Source organism: Babylonia areolata, chromosome 32 (genome assembly GCF_041734735.1).
Source record: "Babylonia areolata isolate BAREFJ2019XMU chromosome 32, ASM4173473v1, whole genome shotgun sequence".
NCBI classification, from domain to species: domain Eukaryota; kingdom Metazoa; phylum Mollusca; class Gastropoda; order Neogastropoda; family Buccinidae; genus Babylonia; species Babylonia areolata.
Window position 1 is genome coordinate 9359898 of NC_134907.1, and position 22265 is coordinate 9382162.

At 40.8% G+C, this 22265-nt stretch overlaps 1 protein-coding gene across 1 annotated transcript in view; it reads right to left on the reverse strand.

The window, feature by feature from the left end:
- Nucleotides 1-113: 113 nt before the first annotated feature.
- LOC143276729 (uncharacterized) overlaps nt 114-22265 on the reverse strand; it is a 30017-nt gene continuing 7865 nt past the window's right edge. The window contains exons 3-8 of the mRNA XM_076581393.1: nt 21169-21268; nt 15733-15824; nt 14481-14615; nt 13390-13609; nt 10017-10128; nt 114-8412 (exon numbers count right to left, since the gene is read on the reverse strand). Of these exons, the coding sequence (XP_076437508.1) occupies nt 7504-8412; nt 10017-10128; nt 13390-13609; nt 14481-14615; nt 15733-15824; nt 21169-21268 (1568 nt within the window). The 3' untranslated portion in view covers nt 114-7503. The remainder of the gene's footprint in view (nt 8413-10016; nt 10129-13389; nt 13610-14480; nt 14616-15732; nt 15825-21168; nt 21269-22265) is intronic.

Below are 22265 nucleotides of genomic sequence, written 5' to 3' on the forward strand. Positions count from 1 at the left end.
GAGAAATACTGGAAGTGTGGGGTTCGATTCCCTACGCTCAGATATCTCTCTTCCTATGTGGAGGCATTAGCACTACACCACTGAAGTACCATTCAAATAATAAGCCATCGGTCTTTTTTTTTTTTTTTTTTTTTTTTAATCAATAATACTGCCATTAACTGGACAAAAGTTGTTTTTTGTCGATCACGTTTTGCTCAAGAAGAAAATGTGTCAGTTATTTATAAACGAGAACTTCAGTGCAACGCAGTGAAACAAGAGTTCTGTTTTTAGTTCCTGTCTGGTCTGCTTCATGCTCTTGTTGCATCAGTTAAGCACATGCAGACATGCACGTGTTTCCTCTTCCTCCCCTCTTAGTGTAACCACTGTTCTCTCTCTCTGTGTGTTAATTTCCTAGTAAATTGAATGATCACGATATTATTTGTCCCTTGTGCAGATGTGCTGAAGAAAATGAACTTCACTTCGTGTTACGTTGCCCTGCCTTAAATGACCTTAGGCTACAGTTAATTCCACAAAAATATCATAGACATCCATCTCTGTTTCGACTTTCCTTGCTAATGTCATCAACAAATGAAACCATTGTAAAACAGTTCGCTATATACTTGTGTAAGGCATTCAAAATCCGCAGCTTGATATGTGATTAATTGTGCTTTTTGTGTGTGCATGTGCATTGCTAGAATTGTAGTTAAATGTTTCCTGTTCCCCATTGTTCTGGAATGTAACAATTTGTGTTCACTGATCCCCTTCATGAGGGGCTACGGCCTTTATTGAATAAAAATGTTCGTTCGTTCTGTGTGTGTGTAAAACAGAGATTTTCTTCTCTCTTTTTTTTCTTTTTTTTTTTTTAAAGTTGTTCAGAAGCATAATTCCAAATTTCCACATAATATTTCCCATGCAGGACATTAATCATGGACATAATCTTGTATGCTTTTATGTTCAAAGATTCCGAGGAAATGTCTGGATAGGTTTTGCTTCAGTTCATCAAAGTCACAATCTTGACGGGTCAACCATCCAGACAGTTTTTATTTCATATATAAAAAGTAAAGAACAGTTTTGGTTAACTACAGAACACAGAGAGAAGTAGGCATATATATTTTCCTCCTCTTTTAAGTTTTCATTTGTTCATCGGATGTTGTTAACAAAAATTTTTTTTAAACGGCAAACTGGATGTATTAAGCCCAATTCTTCAAAAAACAACAAACCACCACCACAGAATCTACTCAATCCTTTTGCTCATGCTTTGAATGGTTGCCAGACAGTGTAATTTGACAGCACTGTGGTGGTGGTGTTTGCCATCCGTTCATACAACAAATAAAACAAGACAGCCTATTAGCTTCAACAGTTATTATTATTATTGTCATTGCTTATAACGCCATGCTGAAGACTTCTTTAAGTGGCTTCTAAGAATGACACACACACACATATATATCTAATTGTATGAAACAAGGGACTTAACTCACATGGTTCGTGCAATGGACATAACTCACATGCTTTGTGTGAACCTAAATATGTTACACACCGATCACTATTTGATGGGCAGTGTTGGTTCTTAATCTTACGCTGCGCATGATGCATGAACACACGCCAGTCGGTTAGTTGTTTCAAACACAATGAAATACAGTTGGAACTTGTTTATCCCAATTGTCAATCAAGCTTTGGAAAATGCACAGCGAACAGACACATGAATGGAAAAAAAGTAAATGATGTAAGTCCAATCTACCGCTTAATGTTGTCCTTTAAAAAAAAAAAAAAAAAAAAAAAAAAATCTTGTGTCTATGTCTGTCTTGGTGTAGAAACTGATATTTTTTTTTTATAACAGGAGGAAAATCAATCTTTTGTGTTGCTATTTTATTTTCTAGATGATTAAACCAAATTCCTCTAATCAGTATGGGTTAGAGTAATTATTTATTTTTCCTCATCACATAACCAAACCAAACAACAACAAAAAAAGAGGAAACAAAAACAAACATTAAAACAGGCACAGAGATACAAACATATCTTAAATCAACAGGAATGAAATACAAATCTATGAACATTTTTCTCTCTCTCCAGATTTGCTGTATTGAAAACTACTTCCATTCTCTCTCCCTCTCTTTTGGATATCATGTTTCAAACAACATACAATTAATGAAACAAAAACTAACAAATCTAAACCCCAAAGTCCAAAAAAAGCATGAGAATAAAAACATATATACATATCTTTACAAAACGACAAATAAAAACTTTTTAAATCAGTTTGATAAGTCTATGTGGGTATGTGAAGTAACCTCTGTTTCACTTCGTTCATTCTTGCGAGTTGTAATGAAGCTGCATTCAAAAAACATAACTTCAACCACAGTTTTAAGTAAGAGAGTTAAAAAAAAAAACAACAACCACAACTGCCTTGCTTTGTTACAATCACTGAAGCACGTACACATATGCCCCCCCTCTCCTCCCCAACCACCCCTCCCATAATGTTCATGTGCTATCAACTTAATGCATATTCGTTGCATTATACACTTCATTTACTTCAGTATTCTGGAGTTATTTCACAAAGTGCCACATCATTCATTGCACTTGCTATATTAAGTACACTGTTCAGCCTTAAGGATTCTTCTTCTTCTTCTTCTGCGTTCACTCGTATGCATACGAGTGGGCTTTTACGTGTATGACCGTTTTTACCCCGCCATGTAGGCAGCCATACTCTGTTTTCGGGGGTGTGCATGCTGGATATGTTCTTGTTTCCATAACCCACCGAACGCTGACATGGATTACAGGATCTTAAACGTGCATATTTGATCTTCTGCTTGCGTATACACACGAAGGGGGTTCAGGCACTAGCAGGTCTGCACGTATGTTGACCTGGGAGATCGTAAAAATCTCCACCCTTTACCCACCAGGCGCCTTTACCGTGATTCAAACCCAGGACCCTCAGATTGACAGTCCAACGCTTTAACCACTCGGCTATTGCGCCCGTCGCCTTAAGGATTAGTTTTCATGTATTTAAACTTATCATGACAAGAGTTCAATCTATCCAGACAGGATACCAAACCAGATAAGGTTTCATCAAAGCAGACTGCAGAGATCTGCAAAGTATGTTTATAAAGTACACAATGTCTTGATCTTAAAACAGCAAATACGCAATTATTCTTTCTGCACCAAGTTACAGTAAGCGCATGATAATCTACCTCACTTTTTCTTTGTTGATTAGGTAACGTTTCACGACTCCCCCCCACCCCCACGCCCCCCTCCACATTGGTTGAAATTTTCTATACTGTCCTACTGACATACAGATCGTTTAAAAAATAAATTTTAAATAGTGGCCAGCAATTTCAGTTTTCTGCCACCATTCCCTATCAAACGGCACCAACCAAGACAACATTCTGTGAAGTCATGTTAGGGAAGTGGTAATGGTAACTGAAAGCTCAGAAAATCAAAGCACAGCACTGATGTTAAACAACTGAACTGTGCCACATCTCTTTCGGCAGATTCAAGGGATTCCTCTCCTGTGAAATTTCTGCGATTCCACCAAAGAGCACAGAGCATGATAGTGAATTCTACACTGCCCTCCTCCCTCAACCATTTTTATCTCTCAGAATCATACATTTACACCCACCCCTCCTCAGTGTATCAATTAAATCCCTGTCACACTCTGCAAACAAGAAAGCAGAACAAGTTAACTCAGCATACACCAGTCAAACGTAAAAACAACAACAACAGCAACAAAAAACACAACAACTTTCAGATCATTGAAGAGACATAATAAAACAAAGGATGGTTTAGTTTACAACAAACGAGTCATGACTTTTAAACCTTCAGACTGTCACGCCCAGATCCCTTTATTACGAGTTTTAACTTTCATGGTGCTACAACATGACGCTCACAGCCTCTAAGCGACCCTACAGCAGCTGAAATCCACGGTCTTTGCAAAATCACAAAAAAAAAAAAAAAGAAACCAAAGAGGAGCACAATGCACAAGATCAACCTCCTTTTCCCAATGACTTATCACCTTGCTCCATCACCGTGTGATGATAAATAAGTGGAGTGATGGCCTAGAGGTAACATGTACGCCTAGGAAGCGAGAGAATCAGAGCGCGCTGGTTCGAATCACGGTTCAACCGCCGATATTTTCTCCCTCTCCACTAGACCTTGAGTGGTGGTCTGGACACTAGTCATTCGGATGAGACGATAAACCGAGGTCCCGTGTGCAGCATGCACTTAGCGCACGTAAAAGAACCCACGGCAACAAAAGGGTTGTTCCTGGCAAAATTCTGTAGAAAAATCCACATCGACAGGAAAAACAAATAAAACTGCATGCAGGAAAAAATATTTTTTAAAATGGGTGGCACTGTAGTGTAGCGACACGCTCTCCCTGGGGAGAGCAGCCCGAATTTCACACAGAGAAATCTGTTGTGATAAAAAGAAATCCAAATCCAAATAAATGCTACACTGCAACACTGCAACCAACCCAGTATGACCACTGAAGATGCCAGATGGAAATCAAGGCAGCTACAAGACATTCTGTGGCCGACACGCATCAGGTCACAGCCACCGTTTCTCCTCATGGTGAAATTAGCCCTGTCTGGAAAGAAACCGTGTTTTTGAACTGCACTGAACTGAACAGTTCAGCTATCATCAACATCCCAGTGAGAAGACGGTCTTGTCTGGATTTGCTGTCTCCAGACACTGGACTCTTGACTAGAATGGCAAAACATTTCATGCTCAATTTGTGTGTGTCCTTTGGTCCTTGGTATCTTTGATCTTGTCTTCACTAGCATGTGCTTGTCAACTATTCTGGAGGTCTCATTTTTGTTCAATATTTTTCTAATCCTGTTCTTTCCTTACTTTTGTACAATCCTGCGAGTCTTTCATACGCTGTGGCATAAACGTGAAATTTGATCTCATATTGTTCCCCTTCAACCCCCTCTTTTTTTCTCCCTTTTTTTTTTTGGCAGCTTGTCCAAAGAGTGGCTGAAAGACGGTGAATTATAATGCACAAAAATTTGATGGTTTCTTAGATGAACATGATGAAGACCTTATGCACGCATCCATTCGCCAATAACGACTATCCCTGAATCCATCAAGGCAACAGAAGCTGGGAAAAGATCATTTCGTGCAGGCAGACTTTGAAGCTCTCCAGTAAAAGAATGACCACACGGCAGCATTCATTAAGGAAAACCTTTCATGGCCAAGGACAAAGTACAGCTGTCAACAAACGAAGCAATAAGGTCGTTTTCACACACAAGTAAACTTCTGTGATTGGGGGGGAGTGGGGTGGGAGTGACAAAACCAGACGAAAGGTGATACCTGGAATGTTTTGCTATTTAACCCCTTAACTGCTCAACGTAAGTGAAACGAGATCAGTGTGGCATACATTTGAAGTGCAACCAGTTCATTTTGTGTTCTTTTCAGCGATGGAATCGGTTTTACTGAACAAAAAGTCAAGTCAGCCCAAGAGGAAAAAGTCCGGATAAAGAACGGTGGCCGAAATACAGGCCTGCAAATTCAACCTTGTCTCAACTGTTGAGGCCACAGCTCCTCACTGATATGCATACTCGTCAGGGGCAGTCTAGGGGTTAATAATTTGCCATGCACCTCAAGAGAAAGAGGTACATAAATCCAATGACTCCTTCCCTCTACCCCCCCTCCTCCTATGAATTTCAATATTATCTCTGGGTACAATTCCTATCAAACACAGCCAGAATAACAATGTGTTAGCCAGAGTCTAGACACAGCAAAACTCTTCACACCACACACGGTCAAGACACACAGCCAGCTAACGCTAGTCATACACATCAAAATGGTGCTCTCCTACCTGCAGCAGCTGTCCGATATCGTTTTTCTCTTCCCCCCACCCCACTCCCCCACCAAGCAAGTTGGTTTGAAACGTGACCTAATGGAGACACCCTCAGAAATCATCACTTAAGAAACAAAGCTGGTCAAAGTTTTGCCCAAACTTTGGCTGAACATGTCGTGGCTTCTGTGAAAACGTGTCTCGTCTCCTTTGATGCACACGACACAGCAGCTCTTGTCAACAACCTCTTATCATAAGCTTTTTGTCATCAACTACAGACATATATGTCAAACAAAGTCAACAAAACATCATACAACTTCACACCCTGTAATTATAACCAGACAAGCCAGCTAAACAATTATTTTTTTGTAATTTAAAAAAAACTTTTAACAACCAACCGTGCATGCAACACAGCAAATTCTGACAGGAGCCAGCTGTGTGTGACCGCGTGCAGTGTGAAACCTTTCTTGCTGTCTCACGCGATTAGAGACGACGATTAGATGTGGTGCAGTCTTCAACCAGTGAGCGACTGGCAGCGTCCCGACAGTTGTGACGTCCCAAAAACGGCACACCTACTCACCTGGCTGCTGAGCTTGTCATACAGATGGAGAGAACCCAAACCAAACGCTACACACAACAGCAACAAGAAGCCAAGTCACGGTTAACTGGGGAAAGAGCAGCCCGTATTTCTTAAAGAAAAGTCAGTTGTGATAATAGAGAAATTTATACAACAAACAAAATCAGAAAAGATAGCAAGTCAACGTCTGCAGGAATACAAATGAAAGGCATGCAATGCAGACCCAGTACAATGAAAACTAAAATCCTTTATTAAGAAAAAAAGAAAAGAAAAAAAGGACAACTATTTCAGTGTTAAACAAACAAAAAATACAACAACCCCAAAACAACAATGAAAAAACAAAAAAAAAGAATCAGTAATTATTTGATTTTTATCATGGCACATACTATGCAACTTGAAGTTAACTTCTTTAAACCGACATTTAAGTAACTCATTTTCTTCTTCTTCTTGCTTTTTTTTTCAAATCCTGTTTTCCTTCTCATCTATCAAAAAGCTGGAATAGCCATTTGTATGTGTGTGTGTGTGTATGTGTGTGTGTGTGTGTGTGTGTGTGTGTGTGTGTGAGCAGGTAAAAACGTGTGCATGCATGGAGCCAAGAACTGCGGCTAAACACTCTGGTGCAAAGTGAAGCGTGAAAAAAACCCCAACAAATTAAACCTGTACATAAACTGACGTTAAGCTCTCTATGTCAATCAGCCAGGGTTGTGCTTGTGTGTGTGTGTGTGTGTGTGTGTGTGTGTGTGAGAGAGAGAGACTTCTGCCTTTACAGCCAAGTCATCAAAAGTGTCCCATGATAACCATGACCCAGTCACCCAGAAAGGGTGTCTCAAAGCCGACTGGGAGATCTGGTAGTGAGTGTGCCGTGTGTGCAGTACCACCCTTCTCCTCAGAAAACTGGGTGTGTTTGATCAACGGCAGTTGAAGCTGTCTCCTCCTTGTCCCTTCCTGTCCCTAGGACAAGACAGGCTGGCTGGCAGAGGGATGACAAGAACAGCGTGCTCCTGTCATCATCACGGGGGGGGTGGTGAGGAGGGGGGTGGGGGCAGGAAGACCAGAGCCTGTCCCACACATCCAGACCGCTGTCTCTTTACAGAAACACGGGGTTAAAGGGAAGAAGAAGCGATCCTCGACTCGCAAAAAACCCTTCAACTCGCTTTCATCTCTTGATCTTGGTCTGGCCGGCGGTGTTGTTGCTGCTGCCGCCGCAACCGCTGCCTCCTTTCTTTCGGATCACATCGCTGCTGCCGTCCAGCGTCCAATCGGCGTCCCCGGCATCCCAGTCCCCGGCCAGGGAGGCGGAGCTGGTGGAAGGGAGGGGGGAGGGGGGCAGGCTGCTGGACACGGACGACCCCGCCTGGCTCCCTGTCTCCACGGGCTGGGGCCGGAGGTTGGGGATGCGCGGCAGGGCGTGGTGGTGCAGGGTTGGGGGGCAGGCCTTCTCCTCATCCTGGATCCGCTCGTCCTCTCTCTCCAGCTGTCTGGCCTCCTCCTCCGACAAGGGGAACTGGCGGGGGGGCCAGGCGTTGTTCACCAGGTCCCACGACGACGACGAGAATGATGCCCCCGGGTCAAAATCCTCCACGCCGCCACCAGAGGAATAGACACTGTCGCTTTGATGCGCTGAAGTCATACCACCACCACCACCACCACCCCGCTTTGACAATCCCAGTCTGTGTAAGTTATCGCCGCTCGCCCTGGATGTCAAACCCTCCTTTTCTGTTCGTCCCGGATGGACACTCGGAGGCAGGGACGTGAAAGGAGCGGGAGACTGCGGGCGGGAGGAAGACGCAAACGCAAACTGCTCCAAGAACCGACCCTCGGACTCCTCCACTCCAGTCTCATCAATGTCTATGGCCACCTGCATGCCCGTGGAAACAGGGGCGCCTGGGGTGGGGGGCTGGGAGGCATCCTGAGATGCCGAGTCCCCCGAGGCCCGAGGGTTCATGACGGCACGGACTCGACGGCGGCCGTGGGGCAAGCGCACGGCACTGGAGAAGCGTTTCTTCTCTGCCGTCTCGCAGATGTTGTGGCGCTGCATGTAGGTTTCATCCGACAGATCCTCCACCTGCACACAAAACAAACGATAGTGAAACAAATACGCTTAGACAGATAAAAAAAATAAAATAAAATTTGATAATAAAACGGTGGTGCTGCATTGCAACACCAAACAAATGACAGAAAAGAAAATACACGAACAGGACAACAAAGAAACCCAAAAAACAAAGGGTGAACTGCACTGTGTATAACATACTCTCCCCCAGGGAGAGCAGTCCAAATTTCACATACAGAAATCTGTTGTGACAAAAAAGTAGAACAAGTATGACAATGGATTTCAAAACGATACAAACAAGTCTGTGATGCAAGAGTTGCAAATCACAATGGTTTGTGACCATTATATTGATAAGGGAAGAAAAGAAACAAGATGGACAAGTCAAATGTTTTTTTCTTCTTCTTCCATTCAATGAATTCAAGTGCACTGATCCATCACTTGTCATGCAGAAAAAAAGGTCATAATTGTAATGATTCACTAACATTTTCCTGCAACAGATTCTTTTTATAATCATCACTAGTTATGAACCTACCCCTCTCAGTCTTTCGGGCAGGACATTTTTTTCCCTGCACCCTGGCAAGAAAGGATCTTTCCTTCCAATTTTCCCTTCACAATGAAGCACAAGTGACAGGGCAATGTGGAAGAATATATAATTTCATTTTGAAAACAAAACAATAACAAAAAAAAGAAACAAAAAAAAAACCCCAAAACAATGTCTACCTTGAGAATTCTATAAGGATGTGGTTAAAGGAAATAAATCTTTTCTTGAAAGATGATTTTTCTTTTTTTTTTTTTACATAGAAAAATAAGACATCACCTTCCTTCCCCCCCCCCCCCCCCATTTAGTCATAAAGTTTCCTCCAAATTCAGTATAACAACTTTACATAATAAATGCATCTGAACAGCCTTCCGTTTTGAACTGACCCAAACAAGTAAGTTCAAGCATTTTTCGTAACCCTTCTGACAGGTAAACAACACTTTGGTTTTCAGCGGTTGCTGAAATTCAGCCTCTGTTAAGTGTAACTCCAAGCATATCTAAGACTGGCAGTTGGGTCTGTGAATCACTATTCACTGATCACACACACACACACACAAACCATTCTGTTTGTCCATCATTGTGCCCTGCTTAAAAAAAACAACAACAGAAACGAACAAACGATATCATTATCAGATTCAAACAGACAAGAAACGAAAAGAATACTGATGTTGTAAGCACACTAACAGTAAACAAACACAGTGCAGCCAAGCTGTTATGATTAGTTTTTCCGCCCTGTGTGTCTGTCTGCGATTGTTGGTGGGTGGAGAGAGCAATGGCACTGTATCAGTATGGATGCCTGGTGCGTGTGTGTGTGTGTGTGTGTGTGTGTGTGTGTGTTTGTGTGTGTGTGTGTGTGTGACCTGTTTATTTTGGAATGAGCCTAAGCAAAACAACATTATGAAATGTATCTGCATCAATGTATACGTAATTGTATTTGTAAACGCTCTGGGCTCTCCGGAGATAGGGCATCCAAATATTCTTTTTTTTTTTTTTTATTATTTAAGTGGACTAAAGGAGAGCACCCAGATAGATGTCTGGCTGTCTTGTCCACAGCTACAACCTACAGCACCTCTCAGCTTACCTCATCGCTGTCGTCCGCCTCCTTGGCAATCAAACCGTTGGACTTCGCAACAGGAAGACTTGGGGTTACGGCGCCAACCTCAGCCTCTGACGCTTTGTTCAGCTCTCGCCATCTGGTCAACCAAACCACACAAGACATTTCCTAAAAAAAAAGGGTCATCAAAAAGAAGGTGGCTGGGCGTCTTTTCACCGTGTTGTTTGCAGAATTTGGCCAAACACAGCACACCGACAAAGCCTAGTTTGCATCAGTTTGACACGCTACAGTGCATGACATCAAACACACAGCTGAAATAATTAGAACTTTCCCAACCAGTCAAACCTGTGTGTGTGTGTGTATGTGTGTGTGCACGCATGCGTTTGTTTCAAACATTCTATTTTAGATTTTACTACACTTAACTTTTTAAAATTCATCTTCAATTGCTGCTGCTGCGTGGGCACGTGAATGTGCACAGCATTTTGATTTGTTTCGCATACAATATTCAACACATTACAAAGCCATTATCATCATTTCTATTTGACCGATCAGACAATGATCACGAAATATTGTTTCTAAAACTTGCAACACTTTTGTCTCCACCACAGTTTGGGCAATGGAAGCAGGAGGTTTTTCACCCTGTTTCCGCTCATTTTGCAAACTGCACATTTAGGGTGGATTAAGTCCTTTATTTTTAATTCACTACATTCCAATAAAATCAGAAGAAGCAAAACCCCTGCCCCATTACCCATCATGGAAGTGCTGAAGTGGAATGATAAAATACAGAACAACAACAAAATGTGCATGATCCAACACACATGTATGCCAGAAACACCAGAGTACAAAAGGTAATGGTGATCGTGAGCTTTCAGGGAAGGGGGTACCCACAAGTCAGCAGCACCAGAAGTGTAACATTTTCCTATACGGATTAATCCCCCTGGCATAAAAATACCTATACGGATTAATCCCCCTTGCATAAAAATAAACAAACCTTTTCAGTGCACCAACAATGTATTTCCATGAGACATGTATGCAACAGATATTCTGTGCGCCATAAATCATTGTTCATTTGCGACTTGTACAGCTCAGAATGCTATCCTCTCACCAATCTTTCTCATTTCTTCTCACTGGTTGGAGTCTACTTACCTGTGGCAACTGCTAATGCTAGATTACGTGATTTTTATTCTTGTTGTTGCACTGTGTTAAGAGTGAGGTTGAAGCTTTCAGAAAATGTATAAACGCACTAATGATTATTTGTGCTGGTCTGTGTATGTTCAAATGATTATTTGTGCTGGTTTGTATATCTGTTCATATGATTATTTGTGCTGGTTTGTTTATATTCAAATGATTATTTGTGCTGGTTTGTGTATGTTCAAATGATAATTTGTGCTGGTCTGTATATCTGTTCAAATGATTATTTGTGCTGGTTTATTTCTATAGTAATCTTTTCCTGAAGTGCATCTGGTAATCCGCCAGCTTCAAACGAAAGGCACAAATTTAGCACACTTGGAATAAGTAAACAAAAACAACGGAGTTTATAAACAAAAACAAATCACAAAACATCAAACAAGACCCATAACACAGCAATGACTTTTTCAGTGGGGGACTAAGGGGGGGTGGGGAGGCTGGGGGGCGGAGGAGGGGGTGGTGGTCCAAAATACATTTTAAATGTTTATGTGGGGCCTAGTGGTAACGTATCCACATGGAAAGGGAGAAAATCTGACCACGTGGGATCGAATCCTACACTTACCGGTATTTTCTCCCACTCCACTAGACACACTGAGTGGTGGTCTGGACACAGCTCATCCTGATGAGACGAGACACCAAAGTCCCGTGTGCAGCATGCAGTTACCGTTAAGTAAAAAGAACCCATAGTAAAAAATAAAAAAAAATAAAAAAAAATAAAGAGTTGCCCCTGGCTAAATTCTGCAGAAAAATACACTCTAATATACACACATATGCTTGTGCATGACTGGAAACCCGACTGAACGACACAGGAAACAAAGGATGAATGCCTAAAGGCAGCTGTCGGTCAACTCTTCCCAGGTGGGCAGCCTTTTGTGCAAATGACTCTGTGTTTGTAAAGCACTTATTTTGGTCTTTGGTATCGGACTGAAGCAAAGTGCTATACAAAGCTCAACACCTGGCTCATATCAGAAACTGACGTAAGCTTTCAACAGGCCCATGAGCAAAGTGAGAGCTCTACGATCAACAGATTCTCCAATGCTGTGGCAATTCATTAACAGCTACATTTTTTTAGGAAGGGCTGCGACTCTCAAACTAGGAGGCAAGACTAACTGGCTCTTAGTGTTGCAGCCTTGGTGCCAAGCTGGGTACCATCCCAACGCCGACAGTCCTAAAGCCCCCTTGAGCTCAAAGAGTGGTGATGTAATACCTTGGGCAAGACTCTCTCCACTGTAATCAACAGGCAGTCAGGACAGGAGAGGCTTCCTCGGCTGTTCTGATGGTCATAGTTGAACACAACAGACCATCATTTATACATGTATACATAGTAGGAAGGGTTTGCAGGCCTGCTTTTGTGGTGGACGTTTGGTCATTTGCAGAGCGAAAAGTAGGTCAACTGACATAAAGGGCAACCCACCACAGTAATTAGCTTTTCTGAGATTCTACTGCCTTTGTTCGGAGTTATAAATGGATCAGTTTGAATATGTAATGGCAGAGACGTGAAAAGAAATACTCTCAAAGTACACATTGAAGAATAAAGCAAGTAATGGGTGTATACTGTAATTATAAAACCAACTTTCACAAACTTGCAAAAACAGCCACCGAAATTGTTCAAAATCCTTTCGCCAGAACAGTGATTTCCACAACACAATTTTAGCCTTTCAGTGTCCTGGAAAAAAAAACTGGAAACGGAGATGCCCGAGCAGTTCTCACTAAAAAAATTAACCAGGTAACCTCTATGAAAATCAGACGAAAGTGGGTCTGCAAACCCTCCCTATTAACAACAACACGTGTTTAAGCGATGGCCTCGATGTAACGCGCCCACCTAGGAAGCAAGACAATCTGAGCGCACTGGTTCCAATCCCACAGTCACCAGTATTTTCTCCCCCACCACTAAACCTCGAGTGGTGGTCTGGACACTAGTCATTCGGATGAGACGATAATCTGATGTCCCGTGTGCAGCATGCACTCAGCGCACATAAAAAAACTAAACCACAGAAACAAAAAGGTTGTCCCTTGCAAAATTCTGCAGAAAAATCCACTTTTATGGGAAAACAAAATTGCAGGCAGGAAAAAAAAAAAAAAAAAAGGGAGGGTGGCGCACTCAGTGTAGTGACCCACTCTCCCTGTGGACAGACAGAGAGCAGCCTAAAATTTCAAACAGATAAATCTGCTGTGACAAAAAAAGAGTAATACTAATACATCTCCTCCTCACCTGGGGATGGGAATCTCCTTGTACTCGAGCTTCTCCACCCGTGTCAGTGCGGCCATGCTGCGAGGGATGACGATGCTGTTGATGTCGTAGGCGCTCTCCCCTCGCCTGCGTCGCACCTCCTTCTCCTTGGGGGCCGCGCCCCCGTCCTGGGAGAGAGCCGAGGGGTCAAGGCCGCGCCGCAGGTAACCCCCTCGTGACCCTTGACCTCTTCGCCTCCTTCCTGGTAGGGGGAAGGTGGTGTGGGTGTGGGGGAGGGGGAAAAAAAAATTACAATGCACTGATTGGTTGCAGTGAGTGTGTGGGGGGGAAGAATAGAAAAAAAACACAAAAAAAACACAAATACTTTGACAAGTAGCTTACTACAATCAACCTGTCTTTTGTACATTGCAGTGAGTGTGGTGGGGGTGGGATGGGGGGTATGGGGGGGGTGGGGGGGGAGAAAAACAGCAACACAAATGCTCTTACCACAGCTAACATGTACTCTTTTTTTTTCTTTTTTGGGATAACCAGCTTGCATTCACTTTAAAAAAAAAAATATATATATATATATATATACAGAAACTCTTCCTTGTGGTCCGCCATTGTCAGCATGAAGGCAAGAGGGTTAAACCACTTTCCACTTCTCTATGTTTTTTTTTTTCTTCAGTCTTATCAAGTTGCCCGTGCCTGATCATTATCTAACAAATCACCTGTACACACACACACCCCCTACCCCCCTTAAGTCAATGAATGACAAGCGACAAAATACAAGTAGAAAAACAAAAGAAGAGTGAGGCAGGGGGAGGGTGGGGAGATAAATAAAACCAAACAGCCGTAATGTATACATGAACAGTGGAAAAATAACAGTAATAATAACAACAACAATAACACTAATGACATTTCAACTACACACTCTTTGGTACAGTTTTAGGGCTTTACAGGCACGCACACACACACACAAAAACAAAAAAAACAAAACAACCCCCCCCCCAAAAAAAAACCCACACACAGGCAAAGGAGACACATCCAGAGCAATTTCAAACGTAACACACACACACACACACACACACGTCCACACCAGTAACCCACGTCCAAATCTCTAAAAACCTCACCTCGTCCCCGGCCCACACTGAAGGGCACATGGCTGAAGCACTTGAGGTCTGCGTTCAGCGTTCGGTTGGCTAGGGTCAGGCCCTGGGCAGGCCTCACTTTCCTCACTGTCTTGTGTTCGTACTTGTTGCGAATTTCTGGGGGGAAGGGAAGGGAAGGGAAAGAAAAAAAGAAAACGGAAATATTAAAAAAACGAAAAAGACGCACAAGATATAAGAATCTAATAACGATTACACAAATATCAACCGATATGACAAAGATATTGTTGATATAGACTTTAATGCCCATCACTCGATTCTTTCTTTTTCTTTCAAAGCAAACTGACTCATATCAATTAAATATATTACACTTCTCCTTTACTTAAGTGAAATAACAGTAGTTAAGTATTATTTTGGGGATTATCTATAAAAAAAAAAAAAATCTTTTTTAATAAAAAGAAATTCAAAAACCTCTATATTAGTATACACACTGTATGACATAACACACAGCAAACTAACAGCAACAACAACAACAACAACAAAAAAAAAGAACCAGAGTTCTAGAGCCTCTCAGTCTCAGTCTCAGATCAGGTGCACACCCCCAAACCCCCCCACCCCCTTCTACACCAAAGTCGGACAAAAACACACACAGAACATAACATAAAAACATAAACTGATAAAGTAATAAATTAACCACTAGCACATATAATATATACATATATACACACACACACTTTATCAAAGAGAAAAGAAATTCCATAACCAATCACGCCACACACACCTCTCCCCTCCGATGACTGATGTTCACACACCCACACACAGGGGCCATGGAAAATCTAAAACTCCAAAGATAAGTTTTTCACACTTTACAACCAAAAAAAAAAAAAGAAGAAGAAAACTCTGCACAATAACTGAAAATTTGGGGTTACCTACTCCCTTCTAATTCTTTTAGCGGTTTAATATATGCCTGGTCCAAGCAGACAGCCCAATTAGACATTAGGTCGGATATACTCTATCCATGGTCAGACATGACCAAAGGAGGCCTACTACATATTTATCTATACACTCTCTCCCAAGAACACACTAACATTTTCATATGCAACTGAACACACACAGTGACACACACACACACACTAGTAAACTATCATTCTCTGGCAGACTTATCACAGGGCATACACACACACACACACACACACAAGCAAGCACACACACACACACACACACACACACGAACAAGCAAAAAGACAAACACCAACACCACAAAGCTAATGCTCACTTGCAGACTGTATTATCACAGACGACTGATTCTTCCGCAGCAGGGCTTTTCGTCCATCAGTAAGGTTTGGAAGTTTGTTGACTTTCGGGGCCCTGAAAACAAAAACAGAAAGAAACAACAATCACTGTGTAATCAGTTAATGATATATGTATTCTAATATCACTGACAAATCTGGAAATATAACATAATACTTGGAGAAAAACTGTTCTTATTTTTGTTGTTGGTTGTTGTTGGGTTTTTTTCTCTACCTTTTTTTTTTTTGTTTTTGTCCCCCATTAAATAAATTTCACCAATAAATTAATTTCAACAGCTATAGATATCATCTAGCATCTTGAGTCTGGCTGATGTGCTCTCTCAAGCAATTCATTGTTGCTTGAGAACAGGTTTCCCCTTGTGTTGCTTTTCAATTTAACCACACACACACACACACATATATACACAGATAACTGGTCATCAAAGAAAACATTTAAATAGCTGGGTGAACACTGGATGTATCACAACCCTGGTCCAAAAAGCTATTAAAATTTAAAGTACTACCACAGTCTTGGTCCAAAAAGCTATTGCCATCACAGCCCTGGTCCAAAAAGCCATTACTAGTATCTCAGCCCTGGTCCAAAAGGCTATTATTAGCACAGCCCTGGTCCAAAAGTATATTACTATCACAGCCCTGGTCCAAAAAAGCTGTTACTATAACTATCACAGCCATGGTCCAAAAATACATTACTATAGTATAAACTGTATAACAGCCGTGGTACAATCACAGCTGTTGTCCAAAAGGCTACTACTGTACCATCACAGCCCAGGTACAGGGCATACAACTCCTTCATTTCCACAGCAACGTTTGTTGTGAGGTATCACTTGACAAAGGCAGCTGAGAAGCAAACTCTTGCCATGTGTTGCAGCCGCTGCTTCTTCGTTCTTGGGCTGCGAATCCCACATTCACTGGTACTTGTTACGAGTGGGCTTTTTACGACGGGCATGACTGTTTTCACCCCAACTATTTAGGCAGTCACACTCCATTTTTGGGGGAGTTCATGCTGGATATGCTGTCTTTTCCATAATCCATCCAACGCTGACATGGATTACAGGATCTTTTACGTGCGTGTAAAAAATATGATCTTCTGCGTGTATATACACACAAAGGGGGGTTCAGGCACAAGCAGGTCTGCACATCTGTTGACCTGGGAGATTGGAAAAATCTCCACCCTTTCTTTATCCACCAGGCACCGTATCCGGGATTCGTACCCGGGACCCTCAGACTGCAAGTCCAACCCTTTTAACCACTCTGCCCTGTGCTGCACTGCTGGTGATCCTGAATTTTGGATCTGACTGGAAAATGACAACTAGACCATTTAACAATGCTTTATATTGTATTGTATTGCTCTTTTTTTTGGTCACAACAGATTTCTCTGTGTGAAATTCAGGCTGCTTTCCCCAGGGAGAGCGCGTCACTACACTGAGTGCGCCACTACCTTTAAAAAAAAATAAATAAATAAAATAACACAACAAAACAAACAAAAATAAATAAATAAATAAAAAGAAAAAGAAATAAGTAAATACATAAATAAATAATTGACTGTTGTGGCCTTGACCTCAAACTATCGAAAGCGTTCTAATTTTGGCCAAAACCAATCACCGTCCCAAGTTTGATGAAATCTGGACTGGCTCCAGTTAAAATTTCCCTATCGTGCTATGTTTGACCTGAAGTCTGACTCAACTCTCCATATTTACTTCTTCCACTTTGTTCTTACCGGTAACCATGCCAAATCACTGCATCAAGTTTGATCAAGAATATTGTATGACTCTATCTGGTCTACAATATTTTTTGATTTAATCAACATTAACCAAACTCAACAAAAGTTGGATGGAAGATGTGATCAATCTTTTTTCTGGTTTTCCAAATAATGATCATAACCTTTGAGGTTGAGCTGACCATTCTCTGCTTATCACGTTATCATAAGGAGATGACTGGCAAGGTTTTATTCAAGGTAACCATACCTACTGGTCACCATACCAAGTTTGGATTCAACACCACTTGTGGTTGCCAAGAAAATGTAAAGTTTACAATGGTTACACACACACACACACACACGCGCGCGACACATGTGACAAACACTGAGACTGGTGGGTGATTGGTGACAACACAGACTCTGTTCACACACCCGAGTCATGTCACGCACTGATACCAGTGACAGACAAAATGTACACAACAAATTGTACAATGTCAGCATGCCCTTTTTCGTTCACTGGAACTGTGCCCCACCCATGAACAGGCGCTTGTAATGATGTTAATTAATGAAAATTGGCTTAAATATAAAAATCTGCACCCATGGCTATCAACAGACTCTACTTCACTTGTAATAGTTGTATACTTTATAATAATGCAAATAAAAACTGCTCCTATTAACAGGGACTTGCAACAGTGCTTAATATACGCACTGTCTAAATTATTGCTGTTAACAAACCTGTACTTGCAACAAAGTCATTGTCAATAATTTGCACCTATTTATAGTATTAACAATAACACTAGTATTAAGTACTATTAGTGACACAGGCATTGGCAACAACGTTAACAATATGCACCCATCAACAAAGACTTGCAACAACTATGTATTATATATTATTTATCATAATCCAAAGTACCGCAGATAAGAAGATGTGTGGTCACTGATGCTGTAGTAAACTTGAATTTCACTAAGACTGACTCCACCAGACTGACTAATCCCTTGCGTGCATCACGCTCTACAAACTGGCTGCTATCTCTGCCTAGTGCTGTCACTGTGTCAGGAGAACAAAAAACTGCAAGAGTAAAATATACTGAGTGTTCACAGTAACTTTTATAGTTATACACATGTTGGGTGAATCTCAAGCTGAGAATGTTGCAGATACAAACTTGGAAATATTAATAGTAATAACACATGTATACATGTATCATATAAAATGGCACTGAAATGGCCATTGCCAGAGTAACATTCTCCAATTTCATTTCTTTTCTAAATAAAAGAATGAATTAGTCAGCGTTCTACAAGTTCCAGCACAATGAGACATCATCCGTAGTGTTAGCATGGTTGCCTTCCAAGAGTCGATCAGGGTTCGAATCCCAGCCGATGCACCTTTTAAGAAGGAAAGCTGCAGAATGGTTAAGATGGTAATCTTCCAATACAGACTATAAACATAATATATCTCTATATGCAATCACCATTCTTGATAGGAAACCTAGCACACCAGACCTCCAATTCCCCTTTCCTCTCCTCCACCCAAGCAGTTTTCACTAGCATTTGGGTGCACAACAAAACAGAGAACAGATCAAACCCGCATTAAACTTCGATTGCCAGAGTACTACAATACATAAGCAAGAGAGGCAAGGCCTTCAAGACTCACTTATGATAAATTAAGTCCCCTAGCATTAATTACAGAGTAATTTCCCTTCTTTACTATCTGCACCAAAACGTTTGCAAAATTAAAAAAAATTCCATGCTTAGCAAAAGAAGTTCCTGTTTGAACAAAAAATGATAATAACGACTGCTCTTGTTGTTGTGTCAGAATGTGAGATCAAAGTGCCAAGTTTAGAGAATACAAAAAATATCAGTATAACAGTAAATGCAGTTTGCATATAATTAGGCTTCTTTTAAAAATTTTTTGTGCCCATCCCAGAGGTGCAATATTGTTTTAAACAAGATGACTGGAAAGAACTGAATTTTTCCTATTTTTATGCCTAATTTGGTGTCAACTGACAAAGTATTTGCAGAGAAAATCGCAATGTTAAAGTTTACCACAGACACACGGACACACACACACACACAGACAACCGAACACCGGGTTAAAACATAGACTCGCTTTGTTTACACAAGCGAGTCAAAAAGCCTTCTGCTTCAAGAACTGAAGAAGGGAGACAGAGGAGAGTGATTAACTGATGCGAGTACCTAGAAAAGGGGAAGTTTTGTTGTGCATGTGTTATGTGTGTGTGTGTAGCTTTAATAAGTTTGATACAATTTGCTAATGTGACAAATCAGCCGACAATCACACTACCCCTTCACTGTGGACACAAATGTCAAAGATGATAAACACAAAAACAGAGCCGCTCTAGGTAAGTGGAAAGAAAAGGAACAAGGTGAAGAACAGACAGTTCTCTGTTTGATGTCAGTCTTACAGTTACACACACACAAAAATATTAAACAATTGCTTTATTGACAGCACAGACACTCCTTTTGGATGCAGTTTTCATGTCCGCAGTGACAATGAAATCATGCCTTTTGTCCTTTTTCTTTTGTACAGCTTCCCATCCAGCTGTTCAGTCTCAACTCTTTCCTCTAGTCTTTCTCCTTTAATATCCATGAAATAAATTCTGTGTGTGTGTGTGTGTGTGTGTGTGTGTGTGTGTGTGTGTGTGTGTGTGTATGTGTGTGTATGTGTGTGTGCGTGCGCGTGCGCCTGCGTGTGTAACTGTGTGAATCACTGAGATTTAATAGCAAATTAATAGTATCAAGTATGAACACAGATCTGTCTAGATTCATTTCAGTCTTATCTGACTGATGATATCACCAGGGATTCAATCAAAAATTCTTTTTATTCCGTTTGTACACACAGGTGACACTGACAGTGACAATATTATTTGGCAACACATCTCGCAAGAAAAAGAGAAAGAAAAAAGAAAGAAAAGAAAGTGCCCAAAGGATAATCCTTGACTGTTGACAAGACAATAAGTTTGGGGTGTTTTTTTTTGGGGGGGGGGTTCAGGAAAAAGGGTTAAATTTCAGGCACTTATTAAGTTATTACTTAACAACTATATACATTTACTGACAATAGCTTCATTTGCTCAACTTGTAGGCACTGATGTAAAGAAAAAGTAAAAAGCCAGCTACTGGAATTTTTGTATCATAAAATCAAAAAAGAATTAATCATTTAATGGAGAAGATTATGAATTGAACGACATCTTACTCTTTAAAAAAAATGGTAAAACTCTTCTGGTATATTAAAACAGTAGAACAAGCATCCTATATTACATCATTAATAAACTTCAATCCTTTACTTACATCGCTAACTTTTATTCAGATTTCTTTTTTCTTTTTTTTTCTTTTCTTTTTTTTCAAGCAGAAGCAGGCAGATATTTTTCCCATTTTTCAATATTGGGTTATGTCATAATTATACATTACAAAAGTGTCGAACACACCATAAAACTCTAGAAGTAAAATTCATGCAACAGAGCTTGGTGGGAAAGAATGCGAGGGGAAGGACAGCAAGTAAGATGGGGATGGGGGGTAGGGGGTGGGGGAGCAAGAACCAAAAAAAAAAAAGCAGCAGCAGCCAAGCAATCACTTCCAAGAACGCAACACTTCATAATGATGACAATAAAAATAACAATACTGGTAATAATAATGATGATAATACAACAACAATAATTCAATCACGGCAGTGTCAGTACTTGAGGGTGCGCACCTTTGGCCTTGCTCTGCGCGAGGAGGCCGACGAACGGCGGCTTTGTTCTGCCAATCCCCAGAGCGGAGCAACCCCTCAAAGTGAACTGACAGAGGCACTTCTGCAACCCCCAAATCGCCACAGTTACTGAACAGTTAACAGAGCGACCTAGCCAACATCATGCTCTGTCTTTTTTTTTTTTGTCTTTTTTTTTTTTTTTTTTGGTCATCGTCATAGCAACACTGACACTCACCTATGCCTAACTGATAGTGACATTGTGCTTTGTTCACATATGAAAAAAATAGAATACAATTCAAAGCATTCTATAACTTTTTTTGTTTTGTTTTTGTTTTGATTTTGTCAGTTACATTGTACAGTCTGATATCATAAATTTGTTTACAAAGGCGTCACATGACCGACTTGCTTACAAGGAGACTGCAAAGTTCATGAAGCCTCCATCTCAACTCACCAGTCTGCTACACCAATGCAAACAAGTTTATCTTTCAAAACTATAGTAATAGTATTTGTGTTATTTTTTCTTTCTTTCTATATACATATATATATATATATATATATCATCGCTGTTGTTGTTGCTTGTTTTGAATCTGACACTAGTGAAAGTATCAAAAGGATGCATCATTGACTGATTGAGACATCAACTTACCTCCAGGAAAAATGAAGGCTGAACCCCCCCCCCCCCCCCCCCCCCCCCCCCGAATGCATGCTTTTATAATAAAATGATTAGCAACTTTTCTTTTGAAAATCAATCAAATGTCACCAACATGCAAATTATCAATAATCTACACTTTGCAGTTTGCTGTTTAGAAATATTATAAATAGTTTTGAACTACGAGTTGGTAACAAATTATCAACAACTACACTGCTGAACTGGAAACTGAACTGTGACATGAACAGCAGTTGTATCATGATGGTTACATTTTAATAAGTTCCTCAGCTGGAAATCTTTTCTTTTTAATGTTCATTGTCAAATAAAAATGTTTAGAACATTTCGAGATCTGCATGCTTCTTTTCATAAAATATATACAGTATGTATCAATAATAATAAGAAAATAGTTAAAACAGTTAATCATTCAACAAAGTTTTCATGTCAAAGGAAT